Raw genomic sequence first — 25122 nt, 5'->3', positions numbered from 1 at the left:
CTCTTGTGTGCCAATGGGACATTCTGTCAACAGGTTATTTTAAACTCTGTAACCTGCATCAAAATAAGAACAAAATAAGTGGATCATATTGTTGCTTCCAGAACTATCCAGAATGTGTGACATGCAGGCTCATGCAGAAAAATGAAATGAGATTGTCCAACCATTGAAAAAAAGTGTGCATCTGTCACATCGCCAACTGCGGCTCCTTATTCCCTCCTCCCCTCTGACACAGGACTGTGTGACATGAGCTCAGCTCTGCCTGCTGCTCCTGCTGACCTGCAGCACAGCGCTCACACATAAATCCTCATAATTGGACACTAAGGCACAAACAGTGCCCACTCAGGTCCAATACGGTGCAGCCATACCTCCAGTATCCCAGGAGCTTATAAACCTAACGATGACGCATATTGGTGCGAGCAGTACGTTTGACATCTGGCAAGGTGGCAGCGGCGGGGGAGCTGAAACATGGATAAGAGGGGGCACCTTGACCACCCATCACATGTTTATATTATTTCGAGCATTCTGAATGGCTCAGAAGGACCGGGCCAACACGGATTATCACAAATCTCAAATATAAACCGTAATGAGATTATTCTGCTTGTTAATGCTGTATACCAAACCAAAAACCGCACATTGCCCCCCCCCCCTCCCTCCTCCCCCCTCCCCTATTAGTCACAGCAGGCTAAAAAGGTTGAAACGCATTATCCATTGTCTTGTTTGAGTTGAACCTGCAGTTGAATTTCTTTTCTCCCCTCAAATATCAATAAGAAAGTCTGGCTGAAATGTAGTGTAGCCATAGAAATTAATCCTGTTTTCTTGCCTTTACACATAAAAGATTGACCCCCCCCCCCCCTTTAATCCCTCTTGTTAAATTTGAGCCAATCACCCTGTTTTGGCTCCGATTAGCTTCGCTCTGCCCTGCTGTAGAAACCATGGGGTTTTGTGTGTGTGTGTGTGTGTGTGTGTGTGTGTGTGTGTGTGTGTGTGTGTGTGTGTGTGTGTGTGTGTGTGTGTGTGTGTGTGTGTGTGTGCGCTGCTGCTGCTTGAGGAGAAACGGAACAAGCTGGCAGGCGGTTTGAACCTCGAGTGTTATGGTTTATCACCACATAATACGATCAGACCGCTGGGGTCTGCTGGGTTATTCATGTGGACTAACAAGGATCAAAAGAGTGCAGCAAGCACGCCTGCAAGTCACCTGACAAATCTTCAGTGAGAGTGAAAACCTTTTGATCAGATGAGAGAGAAGTGGACGTATTTAGTATAAGAAATAAGCGACATTAGGCTAAATAAACTGCTTTTGTAGATGAGTTGGATCCAAAGCACATATTTATTAGCTGGCTCTCCCACATCAGTTTTTATTATCAATGGAAACCAACATTGAGTGTCTCTCCTTGAAACTCTTGGATTGAAGCAAATCAATGAGACATAAGAGAATAATCTAAATGTGTTGTATGATCGATCTACAATTGTGAAATGCTCAGTCATAGAGGCAGAAAATATGCAGCCACAATTTTATCTGCGCATTCTAGTGACGTAAAACTATGTCGCAACACCAGATCATGCTGTATTGAACGGGTCTTTTCACCTCTGGTCGTATCTTTCCTTGCAAATATATATATTTTTATTTTTAGTCAGTTTGGATATATTTGTCTGAACAGCAAATAAATCATCAACTTTGAAAATGGATTTAACATTTCAGTTATTTATAAAACAAAAACAAGTGAACAGCCCCTCGTAACAGCATTTCAAATGTGGACGTTATATTTATAGTTTCCTGAAGGAAAATGTACAATTTAAATTTGTGTCATTTTTCAATACTTTGTGCGTGTGTGTGTGTGTGTGTGTGACAGGTCTGAGGAAGGGGGATGTAAATGTATTTTCAAAAGACTTCATCTGTGAGACAGCTGCCTGACTTCCATCTCAATCTGTGATTTAATTAAAAGCAAACAGCTGTTTCCATTAGAGAAAATATATATTTTAATAAAAACATACAAACAACAAAATCTATTTACAAAGTAGATGAAACATTCCCACGAGACCTTTGAAGATCATTCTTTTGATGACCATTCAATATGAATGGCCTCTTGTGGTTTTGCAAAGCATCATGGAAATATAACAACGCTGTATTTCCAACAAAGTTCCAGTCAGAAGTTACAAAAGTCACAGGAGACCAACAGCAGATTGATGAAGATTAAGAACAGACCGGAAGTCTATTCCCATTAACAAACGGTGAACTGGTTGGCTCAAAAGAGGAAACGTTCTTAATATTGTAAAAACAGCCTCAACTAAGGCACCTTCGATTTCTGAGCTGATGTTTTCGATTGTTGCCGTGCGTCTTCTAATGATAACGGAGATCCCCGTTTAGGAGGAAACCAAAGTAACATTAGCAGCAACAGTAGAACAGGGGAGGGTCAGGTCAGACGTAACCATGGTGACGGCAGCAGAGGCTCCGGTAGATGTCGGGGCGGAGGGCTCGGTGGTACGAGCGGGAGCTTGTTTGATGATTTTCATGGGAACAAAGATATTAGAAGCACGGTGCTCGCTCAGGTACTCTCCCCCTTTCTCCTCGTACTCCTGTCTGCTGATCCAGCCCTCCGCTGCTCCTCCCTCTCCGCTCGGTAGATGCTGCAAGGCCCAGTCTCTCGCCCCGTACCAGGCGTCCAGGGCCGGCCGCGACGCCATTCTCACCTGAGACAGTCAGAGTTCATATGTACTGACAAGATTTCCTCTCGAGTATCAGCAACGCCTGGTTAACTGGTTTACAATAGATTTTTAGTGTAAGATGTGTTTGTCAAATCAAATGACGGAAACCAATAGAGGCAACATTCATCATCATTGGCCGACACCGGAATGTAGGAATGTGTAATGCGACAAAAAGGACCTTATACCTTAAAGTGTGACTGGAAGGGCCTCATGGCCAGCAGTTCTCTCTCCACCCTCTGCTTCATACCCGGGTACTGCATGTTGCCTCCTGTCAGAAACACATTGCTCACCAGCGCCTCCTGCTGCTCTGGTGTGTACCTGCATGTGGCACAGAAGTAAGAACGCGTCAATGGAAATAGTGTATCTATCAATAAACTATTAGTTCTGAACATGAATGTTTGAGGCGCTAGTGAGCCATGTTCCCATGATTTGTCATTACCTGGCAAGGACGTACTGCAACGTCTCCATCAGTCCCATCTGGTCCTCTGCGGTTGGAGAGGGCTGGAACATGATCTCTGGACACCGCAGACGCTCCGTCCCTACAAACAGCTGGTGGTACTCCGCCATGTTGAACAAAGGCTGGAAAAGAGACAAAAGTGAATATTCACCAACGCCACCCAATGCATCATCTTATTAGCAAAGTTTGCTTCCTTACCGTTCTGCCACATAAACATAACACAGACCCGAAAGTTTTTCTAACATATTCTACCACACAGTAACCGAGCGGATAATTGGCTGCGCAGCATTAATGAGGATCTTAATATCGGTCTGCGGTGTCTCTGTGCCACTACCTGAACCACATTAGCAGGTTTCTCTGGCAGCGTGTCCTCAGGGAAGTCAGGATCAATCAGCGCCACTCCATCTCCCTCGTCCATCGGCGGCTCCAGCTCAGACACCTGGCAGAGAGCAACAGAACAGCCTCAGGCTTCATGTCAGCTGCAGCACATCGACTGCAGCAAACAAGGACGGATCCAGTCAAGCCCAGAGCGCATTCACGCCGGTGACGTGTCGACCCAATTAATAACGGGTACATTTCAATGTGACCTCAGATCAGTGGTTCTTAAGTAGATCCGCTGCTGTCATTAATTTTGTGAAGAACACAGTGTCCACTTTGTTTCCTTATGGGCCTCTTTCATACCAGCCATTTGGACGTGTCATCGCAGGGTAAACACAAGTGTAACTAGAACGGGCACTCGGTAGAGCGCATACCTTCGCATATCACAAGATTGGGCATTGAATTATGAACATGTTGGCATTAGTTACATGCCAATTGGATAGAAATTGACCGCGCTATGGTAAATAGAAGATTTTGACCTATTCATGACCTTGACCTTGACCTTTGACCAGATCGATCCCAAAATCTAAGCAAATGGTCCCCGGATAATAACCAATCATCCCACCCAATTTCATGCGATTCGGTTTAATACTTTTTGAGTTATGCGTTATAAATTAAGCCGGTATTTACCCTGCAATGATTTTTCAAAATGGCTTGTTACTGTTGGCGGATGAAGCGTTTGCATTTCCTAACTTACAGCCAAGTACATAGAAATAAAACACAATGCTATACACTTCAGTTATTCCAGCAAGTGCTGGAGTTTGTGTTTTTTTTGTCATACTTTAACCTTTACATGTCTTCTTTTTATCTAGTTGACCTAATATAAAATACTTAACTTTTATTTGTTTGCATTATTGATTGCCAACCATACGATATGTTTTCATCCAAATGTTTTGTCAGACACACAGCCTCGAAAAGCAGAGACGGTACAACAAACCAAGACTTCCTGATTCTGTTTCTCACTGACTTGGTGGCGTCACACACACCTCAGTCTTCCCCTCCGCTCCGTCGCTATGCAGCAGTTTCTGTCGGCCCTGCTCCACCGCCAGCTGCAGTTTGTTGATGTACGACTGCAGCTCCTCGGCCGAGTCCATGTTGAGCTCCACCAAGTTCTTATGAAACTGATCCAACAGGCCGTCCTCCAGCAGTTCCTGCACACAAACAAACCCGTGATTAGTTTAGTGACTGAGAGCTACTTTGTATTTCAGATGTTTTATTGCTCTAGAGAACACAATCATTCGTGAGCAGAACAATTAGCCTTTTCGTAGTTTGTCTTTTTGTAACCATCAAATGTAAAGGGCTCAAAAAGCCTCCCTGTATGTCAATGTCAAAGAACCTAAAAGGCTTTAGAAGAAACAACAAATGATGTAATCGGGCCCTTGCCTGCACTGCCTGAAGTCTGTCCAGCCTCTCTTGGTCCTGCAGCAGCTTCTCCTCCCGCCGACGAGCGTTGATCTCCTGCAGCCGCCGAAGCTGCTGGGCTCGTCTCTCCTGCCTCTCCTCCACATTCACGCAGCCGCCCGGCACCTTACCGGAGAAAGGAAGCTGCATGCGGTGAACCTCCCGCTCATAAAACTCTGGGCTGCGCCACTTTTCCAGCTCTGAGGAGAAAGCAACAAAGAGGGAAAGGAAAGTAAATGGTAAATTAATCTGCACTTGTATTGCAATTTTCTAGTCTTCCGACCACTCAAAGCGCATTAACACTACATTACGTCATTCACCCATTCATACACTGATGGGAGGAGCTAATGATCCACCTGCGCATCAGCAGTAACTAACATTCACACACAGTAGGCACAGCTACAGGAGCCATTTTGGGGTTACGTGTCTTGCCCAAGGACACATCAACATGGGGAGCCGGGGATCGAACTGCCGATCCTCTAATTGAAGAACGATTTCGCTCGCCACTGAGTCACAGTCGCCCAAGTACGTAGAAACAGCAAAGAAAAATGAGTTTAGAAGAAAATGCATGTCGGTGTGGAGTTTATTAACATTAGTAAAGAAACATTTCTTCAATGATTCAAAATCTTAAACTCTAAGTTTATCAGCATATATGACTGTTCACACAGACACGGTGTACCTTCATGGTAATCCACAGCAGTGTAGCTGTGTTCATGCAGCAGTTCCTCCACGCGGTTTAGTGTGATTGCGGCGAGGTGACCTGGGTATTTCAGCTGGAGGAGGCGCTGCAGGTAGGACGCTGCCTGGCTCCCAGCCGCGTTCACACGCTTACAGTTCACCGCATCAAACCTAGAATCAAAACCGTATCAAAGTTAGACTCAGCAGAGTAATCTGTGTGTGATTTCACTGAATAGTCTCTAACAGTGGAACAGAGTCTTTCTCAGAGAACAATAAGTCAAATGAACTTTGAAAGAACGAATGCAACACAGAGGTGTTTGTCGGTGGGTTCTCACCTGCCGTCGATAACCGGCAGGATGTGAGAGCAGTGGTATCCTGAGGACAAAACGATGCCGGTTTGTGGTGGCTGGAGGCTCATTTGAGTGCTATTGTTGTAGAAACTGTACAAGCTGTCCACGCCGTAGGAGACGTATGGGACGCGGTAGCACTCGAACAGCAACTCTGACATCATCTTCCGACAGTGCAGCGGGTTGCAGGGCGCCTCCGTCAGCACAATGGGGTGTGGCACACTGCCCTAGAAAAGCATGGGGAGAGCAGTGCTGTTTGATAGACTGGATGTCATAGTGAGTTTATTTTGATTTTGCATTTAAAACAGAAAGCGTTCAATATTCATGCCTGCAAACTCATGAGGAGTGAAAAAGGTGACAAGGGAGGGGGGGGGGGGAGTGTGCTGGTGACTTTTTTGTCGCCACATGTATGAACTACGGTCATTTGATTGTTCTGACCACAAATCTACATAAAAATAAACATTTTAAGAGAACAATAGGTCCACCATTCTCACTAAGTCAGTGATCGGGCCCTGTAATAATATTAATACATATAAATTGTCATTATATATAATATGGTGATTCATGAACCAACTTTTTGGCCTGAACAAGTCTTGTGCTCTGCTGAGCCTCGAGTCTGTTCCTTGAGTCTGTTCCTTGAGTCTGTTCTGCCTCTACCTGGTTGTTGTCACGATCTTTGACACAATACCTGCCATATCATGATACTACCACGAGACCAGAATTCAGTGTGAGCAATTATAGAGTTACATAACTTTACAGATGTGTGTTTGAGGTGAAACCCCCTTGGCTTTGACACACACACACACACACACACACACACACACACACACACACACACACACACACACACACACACACACACACACACACACACACACACACACACACACACACACACACACACACACACACACACACACACACACACACACACACACACACACACACACACAAGGGCTGTGAAACGATTAAAATGTTTAATCGGCTTAATCACAGGTTTTTGTGGATTAATCACATATTACCGATATTCTCGGTATATTTTGTGAGAACAGAGATTTATGACAAAAGACGGATATATACATTTATACATTCTTCTATACAATGGTGCTGCAACTCAGCAGTTATTTAGCAGTTTTCTTCCATATGGAACATTAATACATCTTCATCCTAAACAGAATGTTTAACCCTCCTGTTACCTTTCGGGTCAATTTGACCCCATTCAATGTTTAATGTCGGTGTTCTTTGGGGTCAATTTGACCCAGGCTGTTTTCACTGTGTCAAACATATCAGAAATATCAACTTTTTTATTTATTTAAAGGGCTATTTAGGTAGTCAACAAACAAACATAAAGTACCTCACACTTAAACTTGGGAATCAATATTAATTCTAATAATTTTCTGGAGGTTTTAATTGCTGGGGTCAAATTGACCCCGAGGGTAAAATATGTTCGTAAATGTAAAGGTAACAGGAGGGTTAAACAGAACATGTTTCTCTTGTTTGTCAACCATTAACTCCACCATGATACAATCTAAAGGTGGACAGATTGACAAGTGACTTTTTTTGCTCGGTCCCGATGCGCGCGTAGAGACAGAAATGACATGCTGCTGTGGAGATACGATCAACAACAGACGTTTAGTTTAATAAAAGAACAAAGACGTGCTATAGAGAACATGTCAGGGGGCGGGCCAATCTCTTTAATGTCATGCGATCTACCAACACTACGCCGCGATCGACTGGCAGGTCGCGATCGACGTGTTGAGACCCTGATCTACAGGAAGTAAAAGTCGTAACAAGGTTTCCGGAGGTGAACCTGCGGAAGGATCGTTACCGATGAACAGACCGTCTGCATGAGAGCGGACAGAGTTCAGATTGAAGTGGTGTATTGGAAGCTCATTTTTCAAGTGACTTTTTTTTCGTCCCGACGACCAACAACAGACGGATTGGAAGCTCATTCTGCGCATGCGTTAAATGCGTTAAAAAAAAAAAAACTAGTTAAACCTGTAATTGGATTAACTGAGTTAACGCGTTATTTTTCACAGCACTAGTTATTAGTTATTAAGCTAAGCTCGACAAACAGCTCCTTCTGTCGCTTCATACTTACTGTATGTCAGTGTTCTCCGTGTCTCACTCCAATCTCAGAAACGCCGGCCGGCCAGGTCCCCCCCCCCCCAGTTGACCCCCCCCCTCTACCCCAAAACAAAAACTCTTCGGATCTACACGATTCACGTGGATGACCTATTTTAATTTCAAAACGGTGAATTTCACCGAATGGTGACAAGTTTGCAGGTATGAATATTACCATCCTGCATTACTGTCCATGGGGTATAACTTTCTTTATTCATTAGGAAGAAAATATCTTTGCGACTGGTTCTTTCCTCCTTTAATCTGCACCTGGAGACTTTTAATGTTGATAAAATCGGATTTATTTATTTAGCACAAACTCAACAATATGTTAACCGTTGGGTTGGGTTATGCAAAGCCAAAGAAACACTTGGATAAAGTGAAGAAAGGTCGTAAACTGGAAATATTGTTTTTGAAAAGGCATTGATGTGTAAATAACCGACATAATAAAATAGATGATGTCACGTCGATAGCGTGAAGAAAGGACGTGGATGGCGTAGTTGTTGACCCCGCCCACCACTCACCACTCACCTCTGATTCGATGCCCAAGTGAGTGAACACATAGTCGAACATGAGCTCCTGGATCTCGAAGTTGACCACCACGTTTCGGTCAAACTGGCTCTTCAGGAGCCACCGCAGCGGCTCCAGGTTTGGGATATCGTTTCCGATCTGGGTCTCGCTGCGGGCGGCCCCTCTGCTGCGCGCCGTCACCGACTTGAAGAGCATCCGCGGAGAGTCAAACTCCGCCCCTGGAGCCGCCCAGCCAGCCCGGGTCTGGAAAGAGCCGTTATCGATCACTATCGGGGTAGATGTAGAGGACAGGCATTGGGCGGGTGTTGGACAAATCGGGTCGGGAGATGTTTTAAAGTCCTGAAATGAGAAAATTTGATAGACCGGTTCTTGTTTGGAAGCCATTTTGGAAGTGCGTCACTGCAAAATACAGCCGGGTGAAGTCTCGGTGTCGCCGATTTATAGTTCCCACTTGTTTTCGAATCAAGTGTTGCTATTTACATGCATTATACTACAATAATAGTTTACACCGATTTAATAAAATACACGCTTTTGCTTTGCTGTCAACAACGACAAAAAAAGTGTATCTCTTCAACTAAGGTTTGTAACATCAACGCATTTCATATCTGTCCGCTTTACCAACAAGGCTACTGCACGAAGGCTGCGGCCTTGAGCTATGGGGGGGAAACACACGCATGCGCAGTGTAACTGGAGCTGCAACGGTGGAGGCTTCCAGCAGACGGCGCTAGAAATGAAGGGATGGCGTCCACTTGGGCGCCCTGCCCACACCAGACTCAGGTATGAGTCCAACCCCCACCCATGAGTGAGTCCAAGGAGGGTGGTGTGTGACTGGTGCTTGGCAGAGGAGTGACTGGTGTACAGGAGTTGGGAGAGAGGACAGAATAGGGAGAGGGGCCGTGTCAGGGGGAGCCTGAGGGGCAGTCCGACGAGTCCGGGAGCGCTCCTGTCGCCTGTGTGGTCAGGCGTCGGTCAGGTCACCTGCAGGAAGTCTGGGCACGCAGCTGCGAGGGCTGCAGCTGGGAGAGGCAGGATGATCGCAGGGCGGATTGGAAGATTAAAGGCAGAGTCCTGGTCCAGAAACAGATGGGGTCCATCGGGAGTCCAGAGTAGTGGGGGCTATGTTGAGGGCATCGCCTGCAGAAGACCTGTCTGGCCTGCTGGGCCGGTTGGGAGGGGTGAGTGTGCGGGGGGTCAGACAGTGTGATGGTCTTGAGGTGTGCTGATGACATGACCATGAAGAGGCAGGGGGCGATGTCATGTGTCATTGAGTCCTGTAGTCATTGAGTTGGGGACATCTGGGTTGGTGGATGGGGGAAGCAGTGGAGGCCGGGCATGTCTCCCGGGGGTTGTCTCCAGGGATGTGACGAAGATGTCAGGCACAACAGCACAGTGCTTCAGAGGGAGGTGGGGGAGAGGGAGGGGGGGCCCGGCTGGGCGGTTTTATGGGGTTTTGCTTTTAAAACAGCCTCTGACGGGTTTCCAGGATGACGAGTCGCGCTGAGTTGATGGGTGCTCCCAGAGGTGTGTGAGAGCGGGCTGGGGGAGGTGGGCTGATGGTCTGTGGTTTGTTGGTGGGGCTGTGGGGGATTGTCTCAGGACTGCTCCATTGTCTTTCAAAGCGGCAGTAGAACTCATTTAGCTCGTCTGCCAGAAGCACATTGTTCACTAGGTGCGTCCTGTCCGACAAGTGATGGCTAGACTCCTACAGTATTGGCAGCCGAGATACAATAGAAGCTGTTCACATGAAAAACATTTGAATGGCGTTTTTCCCAAGATATTTTTAGTTTTAAACTTGAAATCAACTTTGGTTCTCTGTGGATGCCACATTGACACAAATAAATCATCCTATTGTATGTTCATGTGCCGGCTAATGAGGCTTACGCCAGGAGCAAACAATACTTGTACTTTACTGCACCTGTGTGGTTGTACCCCGATGATATGAAGCATGACAGCTTTCTGCTTTTATTTCAATAAAAGTGCATTTTGAATGTATACCTTTTGCCACCAGAGGTCGTGCTAAGCAAACCTGGTGGATTATTATAGGCAAAGGGCCTGTTTTTTGTCCGACTGGATATAAACATCAAAGATTATCAAATTATGGTTTGAATATAGAACTGCTTTGTATTAAATTGCAAATTGCAATTACACATTTGAATGTACCTAATCTCACTAAATAGTCGTTTGACCAGTCGGTGAAGACTCATGCTCTGCAGCACATTTTACATTTTAGTGAAGACCCCCAAAGTTTCCATATAATGAAATGATGCAGCCATAAAATAATCGCCTTTAATGTCTACAGAGCCATTTCCAATCAATGCAAGCTAAAAGAGAGGTTTCAAGTCTCACCGCCATCTTCTTCTTATCACTGTCACCTCAAATCAGGGGTCAACTGAACAGATAAACTCTAAATGCATGAGTCCATTTTGAAGCTACATCTGAACCATGTGAACAGACATTTTCCCTCGGGCCCTGCAGATCCCTCGTTTCTCTGTGTCTGACCGAGTGAAGCCTCAGCTGGTGATGTGGGACACCTGCACATGTAAGCTACTGTACATCCCAGGCTGTTGCATTCCAGTCAATGCACATGTGCACGTGGGAGACCTCACACACATTTTGATCATCCTTAATTGCATGAGTGCATTTCCCAATGCTGAAATAGAATAGATGTTGATGTGTATTGCAGTGCATGAACAAATTGTACAAGGAAATATAATATATATAAATGTACTATAGTACATAGATAAATCTGATGTATGTATTAAAAAGGTCTCTCGCGTTTTTTACTTGAAATGGAAGCACCGGTTTGTGCAGATAATCGTTCTGACATAATGTTCTTCACGGCATCTTTAATCCCTTGTGTAAAGATCAAATAACCAAATTACCTTGGCCAATACAGAACTTTAAAGCAAACTGAAATTGCATATGCTATTATGCATATTAGTTGAATGTTAGTCAAACCCCTTCGATGCAGCACAAATAATCTACAAATCTATCGTTACAGAAACAGCGTTCTATAACAGAATTTTTAGATTATAATCCCAAAGAGGCCAAATATATCAGTGATTTATTTTCTGAAGTAATGCTTAAGACACAGTAATTATATGTTATGTAATCCTCCATCGATACACAATGGCTTCTCAAGTTTGAATATTCACTGCTATTGAAATTGAATTTCGAGAAACTGTCTCACATTTGGATACATTTGATTTCTAACGTTCAGATTAATACTGTTTTCTTAAACTGTCTGTGTGTTTTCTGAGATGATGTATTACCTGGACAGCACAGATATTTTGGAGCAATGGATGAAAAAGATGAAGTAAGGAAGTGTGTGTGTGTGTGTGTGTGTGTGTGTGTGTGTGTGTGTGTGTGTGTGTGTGTGTGTGTGTGTGTGTGTGTGTGTGTGTGCGTGCGTGTGCGCGTGCGTGCGTGCGTGTGTTATGATGCTTGATGGTGTGTCAATGAAGCACGAGCACAGTTCACTGCTCAGGCACAAAGCTCGAAGTGACGGCCGTCCCCCTCCTCCTGATGCTAATAAGCAGATCTGGGTCAGCTCACCCTCTCAAACAGAACACACACATGGTTACACTGCCAAGACACACCAATCCACACAAGGCCTCCAACACGAAAATTCACATACATACGGTCACAAACTCAAATAAAAATGCACCCCCATCTATTTCCTCTCCTCCCCAACACACACACTGACGTCCATTCTTCCCATGGGGCAAGACGTGACATTGTGTCGCTGTCTGTGCACGATGCTCGCAGCTCTCTTCGTGTTGTGCTTGTCATAAGTGCCACAGACTTGCATAGATAATGTATTTTTTTAGACTTACTTACAATATGCAATACGATATTGCTGTACAATACTGCTGTACTATATTGAATATTGTTTTGCTACTACTACGTTTCACTTCGTAATATATAACACTTATATACCATGATATGTATAATGTACCCGCCTTTCTTTAATAATAAAAATATATAATTAATTTTTTTACCATGTCATACTGTTATACCTCCATGAAATTCTCCTTTGAGGAGATGCCACTGTTAGTCTAAAGTTTAAGCACTGGCACTCAGTGACACTTGCCAGCAGTTGCCAGCAGATGCCGCAGCTAGTCAAAAAGTGCCACTACTAGTCAAAAAGTGCCAGCGGACGGAGGGTCGGCCAGGCGCGTCTGAGGCATGTCTGCGCATTGACGAGTCTGCGACGACTCAGTGACAAGCTTCACTGAAGTGCCCGGACAGCGGAATAAATCACTTTCATGATCACAGAATGGAGGAGCTGCGGTTTAGCTAGATAGATAGATAGATAGATAGCTAAAATAGCTAGATACACAGATGGATATATATATATATTGTCTTTTTGTAGACACTTACTTACAATATGCAATAAGATAGTGCTGTACATTACTGCTGTACTGTATTTAATATTGTTTTGCTACTACTACGTTTCACTTCGTAACCTATTACACTTATATACCATGATATTGTAACGTCTCGGACGTTATGGCACTGATGACACGGAGACGGGACGACGTTATTAATCCTCCCTTTATTAGGCATCCACCAACACAGACAGCGTGTTCCTCTCAGCTTAGCAGGTCGAACGTCAACAACAACGGTTCCCGTCAACCACCCTTAACTTCCGTTTTCCGACAGGTTAACCCCGCCTCCCCTCTACTCCGCCAATCACAGGCACGTCCCCTCGACCAGCATGCACGGTGCCACACTGTGATTGACAGCCACTTCACAGGGTCGCTACAATATATTACGAAGTGAAACGTAGTAGAAGCTAAACAATATTAAATATAGTGCAGCAGTACAACAATCCTGCTCGCACAGGTGAGCATCGGGTGTTGATTTGATCAATATTCTGTGCGGCCCTCACACCCCCCGTGATTTTCTTATTCGGCCCACTTGCTACTGAAGTTGAATAGCCCTGCTGTAGTAGTACTGATACTGTAGTACTAATGCTGTTGTACTAATACCGTAGTACTAATACTACACTGTAGTACTAATACTGTAGTACTCCTGATACTACATTGTAGTACTAATACCGTAGTACTAATACTACACTGTAGTACTAAAACTGTAGTAGGACTGATACTGTAGTACTAATGCTGTAGTACTGATACCGTAGTACTAATACTGTAGTACTAATACTGTAGTACTGATACCGTCGTACTAATACTACACTGTAGTACTAATACTGTAGTACTAATACTACACTGTAGTACTAATACTGTTGTACTAATACCGTAGTACTAATACTACACTGTAGTACTAATACTGTAGTTATAATACTGTAGTTCTAATAACAATATGATTGACAGTGTGATTATATTACAATCATTTCCGGTTTAATCTATCACGTATATTTTGAAACTCCGTGTTTCAAGTGCTCAGCGGAAGCCCTGTAGCAGAACTCGCTTCTGATTGGGTGATCACACACACGCTCACTCTGACCAATCAGAGAGCAGCTGAGTCTTATAAAGTAGCGGGTGTGGGACTCACTGCGTCAGTTCTTCATTTGACAAAACCAAGGAACTAACATGTCTGGACGTGGAAAGGGAGCCGGTAAGACCAGAGTGAAGTCCAAGACCAGGTCCTCCAGGGCCGGGCTCCAGTTCCCCGTGGGCCGTGTCCACAGGCACTTGAGGAAGGGTAACTACGCCCGGCGTGTCGGCGCCGGAGCTCCGGTGTACCTGGCGGCGGTGCTGGAGTATCTGACCGCTGAGATCCTGGAGCTGGCCGGGAACGCGGCCCGCGACAACAAGAAGACCCGTATCATCCCCCGTCACCTGCAGCTGGCCGTCCGCAACGACGAGGAGCTCAACAAGCTGCTGGGCGGAGTGACCATCGCTCAGGGCGGCGTGCTGCCCAACATCCAGGCGGTGCTGCTGCCCAAGAAGACCGAGAAAGCCGCCAAGAAGTAGACGCAACAACAACAACGGCTCTTTTAAGAGCCACCACTCCACTAGAGATCCTTTAAGAACATGAGCACCGACACATGAGCTGAGGCCACTGCCTCAATATGACAGTTAAACTAGGAACCATCATAACGATGACCCGATAATTTACTGGAAACTACTTCATTAGAATATAAGTATTATCCGTATGTGTATATATACATACTTATATGGATATTTGTAAGTGCGTGTATATACATTATGTACTCTACGAAGGGCTCAAGAAGCAGGAAATTGGGTCGAGTTTTGGCGCCTCTGGCTAGGCCACGCCTACTACAGCAGCCTGTCCTCTCCTACGTCCGCAGGTTTTTACCGGAAGTCTCCCGTCTAGTACTATGATATTCATCTATTTTCTTGTCTTAACATGCCAGGAATATTCTGCAATGGTAGTGTCACGTGACCTGAATCCAGTTATCCTGCATTTCACTAGCTGGGGATCAAACTGAAGGGAAAGCCCAAGAACCAGCAGGAAGTGGAGGCCTCAGAGCCTCACCAGGATGAGCCAGGTCTGGTGAGGCTCTGGTTCAGGACTTCAGGGACATTACATTGATGTTATGCCATCCCTTCAAGAGGAGGGGCCACATATGCAATGAGCTCCTCCTCCTCCCATAGGAGGAGCAGGGGGAGGTGGTGATCACATTTCATAAAGAGAAGAATTCACTTGTTGTAAACATTTATTTAGTAACACAGTCCAGGGGAGGAGCCAGTCCAGAGGAGGAGGAGTCAGTCCATTGGAGCGCTGCTGAGGAACACCAACCAATCAGTGAGACTGTGGTTAGATCTGAGAGGCTGAGAGAGAGAGAGACATTGTTATTATTCTTGGGTAACTGCGGTACTCTGTGGTACTCTGTACCTTCAGCCCAGACGTGTCCACAGCTCGGCCGTCTGAGTGCTGACAGCAGGCGGGCCGACCCGGCTCCAGGGTACCCGTCCTGGACCTGCAGGGTGAAGACCAGCCCAGCCGACTTCAGGAACACCAGGATCTGCTGGGCCGGGCGCCAGTCGATGGCGAAGCTGAGGAGACAGAGGTCAACACGCCTTCTGTTGAGCCAAATGCATTCTGGGAGGTTCAAGAACACACAAATCACATCCTGGTGGTCAGGAGAGAGAATGCAGCGTTAACACATGAAGCATAGACTTCTATACAACCAGAGGAGTCGCCCCTGGTGGTCAGGAGAGAGAATGCAGCTTTAACACATGAAGCATATACTTCTATACAACCAGAGGAGCCCCAGGAGAGAGAATGCATCGCCTGCAGTTTATTATCTAGCAGGAAGTGGATTTACCTAGATCTCAGACAGCAGCTGGAACTGACACAGGTAACGCTGCATCACCTCCAGCAAGGCGGCGCTCAGTTTAGACCGCCGGCCCGACAGCCCGTCCTCCACCAGACCAGCAGGACCCTCCCTCACCTGCAAAGACACACTGCGGCTTTAAGAAGGTCCAGCCAATCAGTAAAGATACACTGTGGCTTTAAGAAGGGCCAGCCAATCAGTAAAGACACACTGCTGCGGCTTTAAGAAGGGCCAGCCAATCAGTAAAGATACACTGTGGCTTTAAGAAGGGCCAGCCAATCAGTAAAGACACACTGCGGCTTTAAGAAGGGCCAGCCAATCAGTAAGCGTAGCTTATTTCAAGTCACTTTTAGGACTAAAGGATTAACTGATGTGTGACTGATCCCGATAGCTCCCGTAGAGATAGAAATGGGGCCTCACATCATTGGGAGAACAGCACTAAAAGAAGAGGAATGAGGACTAAGAGGGGTAACAACTGGGGCTTCAGAGGAACTAGACATAATAACTGTTTCAACTGTGGCCAGGCTGGACATTGGGCTAATTTTTGTCCTTATCCACCAAAGGGTTAGCAGGACCGCTTCAGTGCTCCCATAATGTCTACCGCGCCATAACAAGCACCCAACACACAGCCACAAGGCAATAGTGATCCACGGCACCAGGCCCGGACCAGAGACATAACATTAGGCGTGCCCAGATCCAACAGCTGACAGCAAACTGTACTCACTGAATAGAAATGTGCCACACCCACTAGTCGCCCAATGATTCAACTGGAGACTAAAGAGACACTGAACAGGAAGCAAAGCGTCTGGTGGGACAGAGTAGATGATGATGACATCACACCTCTGCATGACAACAGCCAGCAGTGGAGACTTTGGTTCAAAGTCCTGCATCCCTACTCACCACCAGGGGACCAAAAAAAATTGTGCCCTTTACTACACCTCGATACAAGATGAGATCTGAAATCCTGAGGGACTGCCTGCAACACGAGATTGAGGTTCGTGAAAACCCAACTGTGGAGGCTAGGAGATCTATGCAGAGAAGCAAGGAGTAGCAGCGGCTGTGAAATGAACACCAGAGCTGCAGATTGTATGCAGTCGTTGACGCCGCAGCTCCACATCACAGTGTTGGTCCAGAGTGGAGGCACAGAGAAGAACAATGGTGGAAGCAGAGGTTGAGGCTACGGACTGGGTGCACACACAAAATAAATACTGGCATTACTCCACATTTGAGAACATGTACAGAACTACACACACATCGAAGGTCCAGTTAATATTAGAGACACATGCTTAGACACATGCTTAGCCACACACATAGTAGAGAGAACACTGATCATGGGGACACTGACAACATGCTTAACTTATTTCCAGACACTTTTAGGACTGAAGAGTGAACTGATGTGTGACTGATTCCGATAGCTCCCGTAGAGATAGAGTTAAACACCCGTACGATTCCAATTTAATCGTCACCAGCATCCCTTAAGGATGGAACAGACTGTAGATTTTTTTTTTTTAAAGGCAGGTGTACTGGAGAGGACGAGGGCTCACTGGAATATATTAATTAATTTCCTAAACCTTGAAAATGGGCCAATAAATAAATGTGTAACCCGTTCTTTACTGCCGACTTATTGTGACATTCCTAACCCAAGCACAATGATGATGCTGTGAGTTCAGACAAGACATGGTTCTCCTGCATTCATTTGACAGACGCATGCATTTTTTATTTCTCTGTTTTCTTCTAGAGGTTAACTGCTTATTAGTATTATTATTGATAAGGATGGATTTAGGAATTCCATCCTATTTCAAAAGGGGGAAGGGAGTGACTTAACATGTGTTTTAGACAGTGAGAGAGAGAGGAAGATAAAAGGACAGAAAGAAAAGGTTGTTTTTGACCTAGAAGCTGGCTCGACAATCTATGTTGACGCCAGAGTACGCAGAGGAGGGCCAGACGAGTACAGACCAATAGATCAGATAGCAGTAGGTTTAGAATCAGGATGTGGACTGTCTAAACTATGTGCATTTCAACAACTTGACATGACCGACAGGAATGCAAGGACAGCTAATGACTTATTAGAACAAGATGGCACTCGATATGTTGTGAGCAAAAGATGGAGGACTCTGCTCCAGCTTTGGCCAAAGTTGTTGCCCCTTTATTCCAGATAACAGCCCCGAACCCTCAGCCCGATACGCTACCAGAAGAGACCTCATAAAGGTCCCCCATGGGATCTGTTAGCCAAAGAAATACGAAGCTATTTCCAGGGAGCGGCAGGTATGCAGGAAGCACTGTTTCAACAGGTGGAAGGAGCCACGGAGGAGAGGCACGTGGGACCAGACCCACAGAAGGAGGAGGTCCATCCAAGGAAGGATGACGAGCCACGGCAGACTGGACCCTACCTGATGGGACTGGCCACGCCCACCGCAGTGAAGAGAAACCACATCACACACTGCACCAAGGCAGAAGCACCTGAAGGAAGGCCAGAGGAGAGGAGACCATCACGGCAAAGCCCCGCCGGCCACAGAGGCGAGGAGAAGCAAGGCGTGGCCAATCCACACCAGAACACCAGCAGAAGTACGCAAAGTACATGAACCAGAAGAGTCACAGGAGCAACAACATGTTCTGTCTGGTGAGAGACTTCTGTCTCCCAAGGGGGGAATGTGCTGGTTAAAATGGTTCAAATTGTGTGCTTCCACAACATATATACAGAGGGTGTATTAAACTTTTACATTGTGTTATATTAGGCTTAAATGACATCTACAAAGATGGTTGAGAGGGCACACACAGCTCTCTCCCTCAGACAAGGGTCAACAACACCAGACAGAGACAGACCCAGCGGCCTTGTGCTGCTCCAGTCTGAACCGGTAGAGAGGAGACTGCAGAGCGAGGACCAGAAGGCTCAGACACAATAACGATAAGAGACGAGGGGGGAGACGTCAGCAAGAAACCTCACATTCCTTAAAGTAACCAGCGTGGACTGGGACAGAGGTCACACTGAGTGACGAGAACTAATGGAGAGGATGGGGACGATGGTGAGCAGATAAGTATCAACGGCGACGGATCCGAGGAAGAAACCGAATTGGACGCTCCCTTCCTGTCCACATAACTTGCTAAGGTTTGACCATATCCCATATAGTGCACACAAGCACACACTTAAAGAGGCGGGAGACTGTCCTGATAGGGAGTTTTTTTTCATACTGTGTTTGTATTAGCATACTATGTGCTCAGAGGAATATCCAGTAGAAAGGAGAATGTTACAAATACCTGGAGACAACGGTTCTCTAGTACGAGGAATATAAAGATCCTGGATATAAGAGGGTTCAGCTTAGCTTCTTATGACATCTATCAAGTTTTTGGATATCACACTACACTTATAATGTTGAGATTTCCACTCTGTACTGATATCACACGACACTTATTTAGTCTTATTGTTGTTAGATATTTCCACTCTGTACTGATTTAATTACACTTATTTCTACTTATAATGTTCAGATCTCCACCCTGTACTGATCGAGCCAGTTCTTCTAGATTTATATTAAAATTGAGTTACATAATGAATTATGTAAAAATGGGGATTGTTAATATTAATCTGATTTATTGAAGGGACCGTAATGTCTAGGTTCCGGCAAAACATCAGAAGAGACGGCACTTTGCCTGTGAGGAGAGAGAGAGATATTGTGTCTGCAGCTCAAGGGCAGCTACACGCCTGACCGTATTCAACATTCACTCTTGTTATCAGTATTTACACATACCAAGAGGCACGGCCAACAGACAGCCCCCACCCGGGGGTACGAGGGATGGGATATGCTCCTGTGACGAGATCTGGGTTTAAAAGATGGAATCTTGATGTGCTAAGGAGGGGTGTGTTTTTCGGGCTTCAACTTGCATGTTGAGGAGAGCTCCCCGTGGTTTGTACTTTGCTTTTTATCAGTGAATAAACGTCTCCCTAAAGGAGAGAACTACAGCAGACTGTGGATCGTATTATTGTAGAAGCTCTTCCAGGCTGTTCAATTCTGAATTACGTTACAATTACACTGCGGCTTTAAGAAGGGCCAGCCAATCAGTAAAGATACACTGTGGCTTTAAGAAGGGCCAGCCAATCAGTAAAGATACACTGTGGCTTTAAGAAGGGCCAGCCAATCAGCAGACAGGCGTGAATGAGGAAGTGACCTGCAGTGTGAAGCGGTCGCCGTGGCTCCAGGTGACTGACAACTTCAGTAGTTCCGGCTCATTGGACGACATATCTGTAGAGGGGCGTGGCCTGAGCTCCAGACGCAGCTCTGATTGGCTGAATGACAGCAGGTTGATCTGCATGCTGTCCTGTAGGGAAGAGGCGTACACCTGCAGCCTGACAAGTGGCCACACATTAGTGACCAATCAGAACGACCGAGTGACGGCCACGTGACACTCACTCATCTCTGACTCCGCCCTCAGCTGGTTCAGCTGATTGTCGCATAACTGCAATGCATTCTGGGCCTTCTGCAGAGACTCCTCCAGCCTTTCATGCTGCTGCTTCTGAAGGAGACAAGGAGAGGAGATGAGACAAGGAGAGGAGAGTGTGTCTCTCTGTGTGTGTGTGTGTGTGAGTGACCTTGCTCTCCAGCTGGTGGACCAGTTGTGTGAGTGTGTGTCTCCTGTTGTGTATTTGTTGAACTTTGTCCTCCAGAGATCTGAGGAGTGTCTCTGTGTCCTCCGTCCTGGACCTGCTGTCTCCTTTCAGAGCCTTCCACCTGCTGCGAGCCCCGCCCCCTACACACACACACAGTTATATATATATATTAGGGATGCACCGATCTGATCGGCCGATATTCCCATTATCGGTTTTGATCGGCGTTCTCAAAACGGCCGATCAGATGACGTAACATCTGCGAGAACTATCAGACGTTTCAATCGCTGCGCACCTCAACGGAGACGATGCGCCCGGCGAGGGCCGCAGAGTGAGAGGTCCACGAGGGGATCCTCACGCACCGAGCGGCGTCCCTGTCCCCAGAGTTGAATCTCTGGGTCGACTCAGCCGACTCACATGTCTGCCCCTATAGACTGATGATCACGGTAAACGCATTCCATCGGGAGCAAAGAGGGTTTTGCAAAGTTAGCGGAAAGAACCACGTGAAACAACATCCGCTTTTCAAAATAAGATGTCGACAAATCATACAAAAGTAAACTATGAACTGATTTTGTATCTTTAGAGATCGTTTGAGATTTAGCTTAAATTATGCTAACATTAAAACATTTTTACTGTAGCAAGGAAGAGTTTATAAAAATAAGTCAGACTTTTGTATGTTAAAAAAAGTCCTGTAAATAGATTTCCTCAAGAGTTCCAGGAAATGAAGGATGCAGATGTGTTCCATACATATCTGAAATCCCCTACAATAGCAATCAAACAATTTAAATGTATCAATTAGGAACATTTTCAAAGTAAAAGTCCTAAATGTTTAAAGAAATCTGTAATTTCTTGAATGTTTGAGTTGCTTTATATATGCATTTCCTCATAGTCAGAGGCAATAATGCTACACAATAAATAGAATGCTTCAACCGACACCGTGATCGGTATTATCGGATCGGCAGATACTGATTTCAGTGATCGGTGATCGGCACCAAAAACCTGATCGGTGAATCTCTACTATGTATATATATATATATGTATATACTTTAAACGACGAGTAGAACGGTATGTACTGTGTGTACAGTGTGTACCAGGCTGGGCGGGGCAGGCCTGTGTCATCAGTTGCCGGGCAGACTCCAGCCCCTCCAGCAGGGACATCATTAAGTCCAGAACAAATAGCTCGCGGCCCAGAACGTTCTGGACCCGCCTGCTGTCCTACACACACACACGTGTGTGAACACAGGGATGTACATGTACACACCATGCGTGTTTTATTAAGCAGCACGATTACTTTTAGTGCTTCAAGTACATTTCGATGGCAACTTGTGTACTTGTACAGAGTATTTGTACACTGTGACATGAACAGACCATCAGGTGGAGAACCATCCGAGCTGCTTCAGGTGGTTCTGAGTCTCTAAAGGAACCCAAGATAACCGGATCACAGCACCGCAGAACCCTGGACGCAGGGACAGGTAGTACTGTACGACATCTCAGAGGTACCTGTAGTATACTACATCTCAGAGGTACCTGTAGTATTATACGACATCTCAGAGGTACCTGTAGTATTATACTACATCTCAGAGGTACCTGTAACGTTCGTACTCTTAGTAATCTAGTTAGCAGCCGTTAGCTTCTGCTAGCTAACTAACGCAAACGCTTTAGTTACAACTTTAAAACACAACGTACACGTTATCTGACATGTTAAACATGTTATCTGAAGCATATTGAAACGTTTAAAACGACAACACAGGGTTAAACGTTAGAGACTTACGCTCGCGCTTCAGCCATTTCTGTTTTCAAATAGACGCGGCACACCGAGCGATCTGATTGGCCTGTGGACGGTGACGCCAAGCGATTTTATTGGCCTGTGGACGGTGACGTCAAGCGATCTTATTGGCCTGTGGACGGAATTCCTTTTGAAAACTCTTTATTGACAAAGTGGTCATGCACAGTAACGTAAAGTGGACACAAATAACTGATAAAAGACCGTCATGCATTATTCTATGTTAAATACAATTGTCCTGCTTTCCAAGCTCTACATTCACAAACATTGAATTTACAACATTATAAATAAATATAGAGCCCAAATAAAACAATATGACGAAAAGCCATCAAAACAATGAATCTATATCATATTTATAATGTTTATAGGAGAACTAATTTTCATACACTTTATTTATACTTTGTTTATTTATACTTCGTCATGGGTTTGGTTTTTATTGTCTTTTTCTACTTGGCGTTGCTTCATCTGCAAGATTCTAGTAGATGTTGACAGTTGACAAAACTAAAAAATGTGTTGGAGGTTATATGATATATAATCTGTTATCCATATAAAGCTATACTGAGCATAACGGTTATACAACATGCATATGATATATATATATATATATATATATATATATATATATATAAAGCTATAATGAGCATCTATAAAGGTTATACAACATGTATATGATATATAATATGTATATTATATATAAACTATAATGAGCATCTATAAAGATTATAAAACATGTATATGATATATAATATGTATATAATATATAAACTATAATGAGCATCTATAAAGATTATAAAACATGTATATGATATATAATATGTATATAATATATAAACTATAATGAACATCTATCAAGGTTATAAAACATGTACATGATATATAACCTGTATATTATATATAAACTAGAAAGAGCATTTCCTTCTGAAAATGCGTTGGAATGCTAACATTTTAAAGCTTGAAGCTGAAAAATAAAAACAAAATTGCTGAAAATGTTTGAAAATGTCGGGAAATAGCTGAAATATGAAATGAATAAGTGAAAATGTCTGGAAATAGCTGAAATATGAAATGAATAACTGAAAATGTCTGGAGATAGCTGAAATATGAGGAATAACTGAAATTGTCGGGAAATAGCTGAACTATGAAATGAATAAGTGAAAATATCTGGAAATATCTGAAATATTAAATGAATAAGTGAAAATGTCTGGAAATAGCTGAAATATAAAAGGAAAAAGTGAAAATGTCTGGACATAGCTGAAATATGAAATGAATAAGTGAAAATGTCTGGAAATATCTGAAATATGAAATGAATGAGTGAAAATGTCTGGAAATAGCTGAAATATGAAATGAATAACTGAAAATATCTGGAAATAGCTGAAATATGAAATAAATAAGTGAAAATATCTGGAAATATGAAATGAATAACTGAAAATGTCTGAAAATAGCTGAAATATGAAATAAATAACTGAAAATGTCTGAACATAGCTGAAATAAGAAATGATTAACTGAAAATGTCTGGGAATAGCTGGAAATGTCTGAAATTAGCTGAAATATCTTTTTTTTTAAAGATGAACATAGCTTAAACTAGCTGCCAACAGCTGAAATAGGCTGAACATAGCTTAAACATCTGAACATATCAAAAAGGGAAACTTCCTGCTGAAAATAATGAAGCACAAACATATTGGGTGGAAATGTAGAACTGAAAAAGATAAGCAAAACGTTATCTTCTAAATATTAAAAAAGATATGAATCACAATCCAAGAAATGAGAGAGAGGGGGGAAAGTCAGACGTGAGATCAAGAGAGAGAAAGAAATTGAGTCAGAAGGAGAAAGATAAATAAAGAAAGAGAGGGAGAAACCAGGGTGAAGGATAGACGATCTAAACCAGTGGTCCCCAAACTACGGCCCGCGGGCCGGATTCGGCCCGCCTCCACATTTGGACCGGCCCCCTGAACAATACCAGAGACGCGTTCCGATTTATTATTTTTTTCACCTGGCCCGCTGCCGTTGAGATTGCAGTGAGACGCGGAGAAAATGTGAAGTGGTGCTCTTCGCAATAAAACATCTTTGATGGGACGTGTCACGTCTCGGCCAATCAGCGTTCAGATGTCCACAGCGTTTGGGGGTTCAGGTTAGCTTGAATGTTAGTCCGCGACATCTACTGCTGTCACGCTGCACGGTGTATCGATACTAAGAAAGTACCCGTACGTTAAAAACGATGTGATTTAGCATATTTTTAGTATCGATACTTCATTAAAAGAGCGATCAGAGCGCACAGCGGCGCGCGCATCACTCAGCCGTGATGCGCGCGCACAGGTGAGCACACTCTCACTTCTCACTAGCACCCCCCCCCTCCCCCGGCTGGCCCTCCAGCAGACAAGGGAAACGTTATGTGGCCCTCTCAGGAAAAAGTTTGGGGACCCCTGATCTAAACACTGAGTGGATTTTCTACAAAAGCATTTGTTAAACCAGAGCTACCAACTCTCACGGTTTCGCCGTGTGACACACGCTTTTGCATGTTTTCACACGCTCTCACGCCACACAACCAATTTCTCACGGCAAAAGAAATTCTGATTTTGGGCCGAGGCTCGTTGGTTTCTTTTCAAACTCCGCGACGATAGATGGCGCTAAGGAGCGCATCTATAAACCTATTCGCTGCATAGACATCCTATTTACCCCAGAGTCCCGAAGTTAGCAACAGAAGAAGATTTTCAAACAGACACAACGAGCAGACTACGGTGTGTTAATGCAGGGCTCTCAAGTGCCACGCATTGAGCGTGACAGTCACGCATTTCGGTCTTAAGTCACGCACTCCCGCCACACATCGTATTTCTCACGCTGAAAAAACTCCGCTATTTAATG

General features: G+C 44.6%; 3 protein-coding genes across 7 annotated transcripts; 1 reads left to right on the top strand and 2 right to left on the bottom strand.

The window, feature by feature from the left end:
- Nucleotides 1-1953: 1953 nt before the first annotated feature.
- actr5 (actin related protein 5) lies at nucleotides 1954-9210 on the bottom strand. Its single transcript, XM_056423031.1, has 9 exons — nucleotides 8617-9210; nucleotides 5953-6191; nucleotides 5619-5788; nucleotides 4922-5139; nucleotides 4525-4689; nucleotides 3495-3599; nucleotides 3143-3282; nucleotides 2889-3021; nucleotides 1954-2688 (listed from the first exon to the last, which is right to left on the bottom strand). Exons 1-9 carry the CDS (start codon nucleotides 8998-9000, stop codon nucleotides 2362-2364), a joined length of 1881 nt encoding a protein of 626 aa, XP_056279006.1. The 5' UTR covers nucleotides 9001-9210; the 3' UTR covers nucleotides 1954-2361.
- Nucleotides 9211-14174: 4964 nt separating this feature from the next.
- On the top strand, nucleotides 14175-14829 carry LOC130199571 (late histone H2A.L3-like). The gene has a single exon (XM_056423196.1). It carries the CDS (start codon nucleotides 14175-14177, stop codon nucleotides 14556-14558), a length of 384 nt encoding a protein of 127 aa, XP_056279171.1. The 3' UTR covers nucleotides 14559-14829.
- A 418-nt stretch (nucleotides 14830-15247) lies between these two features.
- On the bottom strand, nucleotides 15248-22823 carry LOC130199560 (uncharacterized). Of its 5 annotated transcripts, none has more exons than XR_008832850.1 (9): nucleotides 21852-22821; nucleotides 21575-21698; nucleotides 20779-20917; nucleotides 20469-20626; nucleotides 20290-20392; nucleotides 20048-20225; nucleotides 15878-16003; nucleotides 15445-15605; nucleotides 15248-15380 (listed from the first exon to the last, which is right to left on the bottom strand). XR_008832850.1 is itself a non-coding variant. In XM_056423175.1 (9 exons), the coding sequence occupies exons 1-6, from the start codon at nucleotides 22269-22271 to the stop codon at nucleotides 20092-20094; spliced, it is 624 nt and encodes a 207-aa protein (XP_056279150.1). In that variant the 5' UTR covers nucleotides 22272-22823; the 3' UTR covers nucleotides 15248-15380; nucleotides 15445-15605; nucleotides 15878-16003; nucleotides 20048-20091. The 5 variants fall into 5 exon arrangements, 4 of the variants coding, with proteins under 4 accessions (XP_056279150.1, XP_056279151.1, XP_056279152.1 ...); XM_056423175.1 differs by lacking the exon at nucleotides 20779-20917 and having other exon boundaries at nucleotides 21852-21939; nucleotides 22255-22823; XM_056423176.1 differs by lacking the exons at nucleotides 15878-16003; nucleotides 20779-20917 and having other exon boundaries at nucleotides 21852-21939; nucleotides 22255-22823.
- Nucleotides 22824-25122: the final 2299 nt, after the last annotated feature.

Source organism: Pseudoliparis swirei, chromosome 9 (genome assembly GCF_029220125.1).
Source record: "Pseudoliparis swirei isolate HS2019 ecotype Mariana Trench chromosome 9, NWPU_hadal_v1, whole genome shotgun sequence".
In the NCBI taxonomy this organism is placed as follows: Eukaryota; Metazoa; Chordata; class Actinopteri; order Perciformes; family Liparidae; genus Pseudoliparis; species Pseudoliparis swirei.
This window is presented reverse-complemented; position numbering and strand designations above follow the sequence as displayed.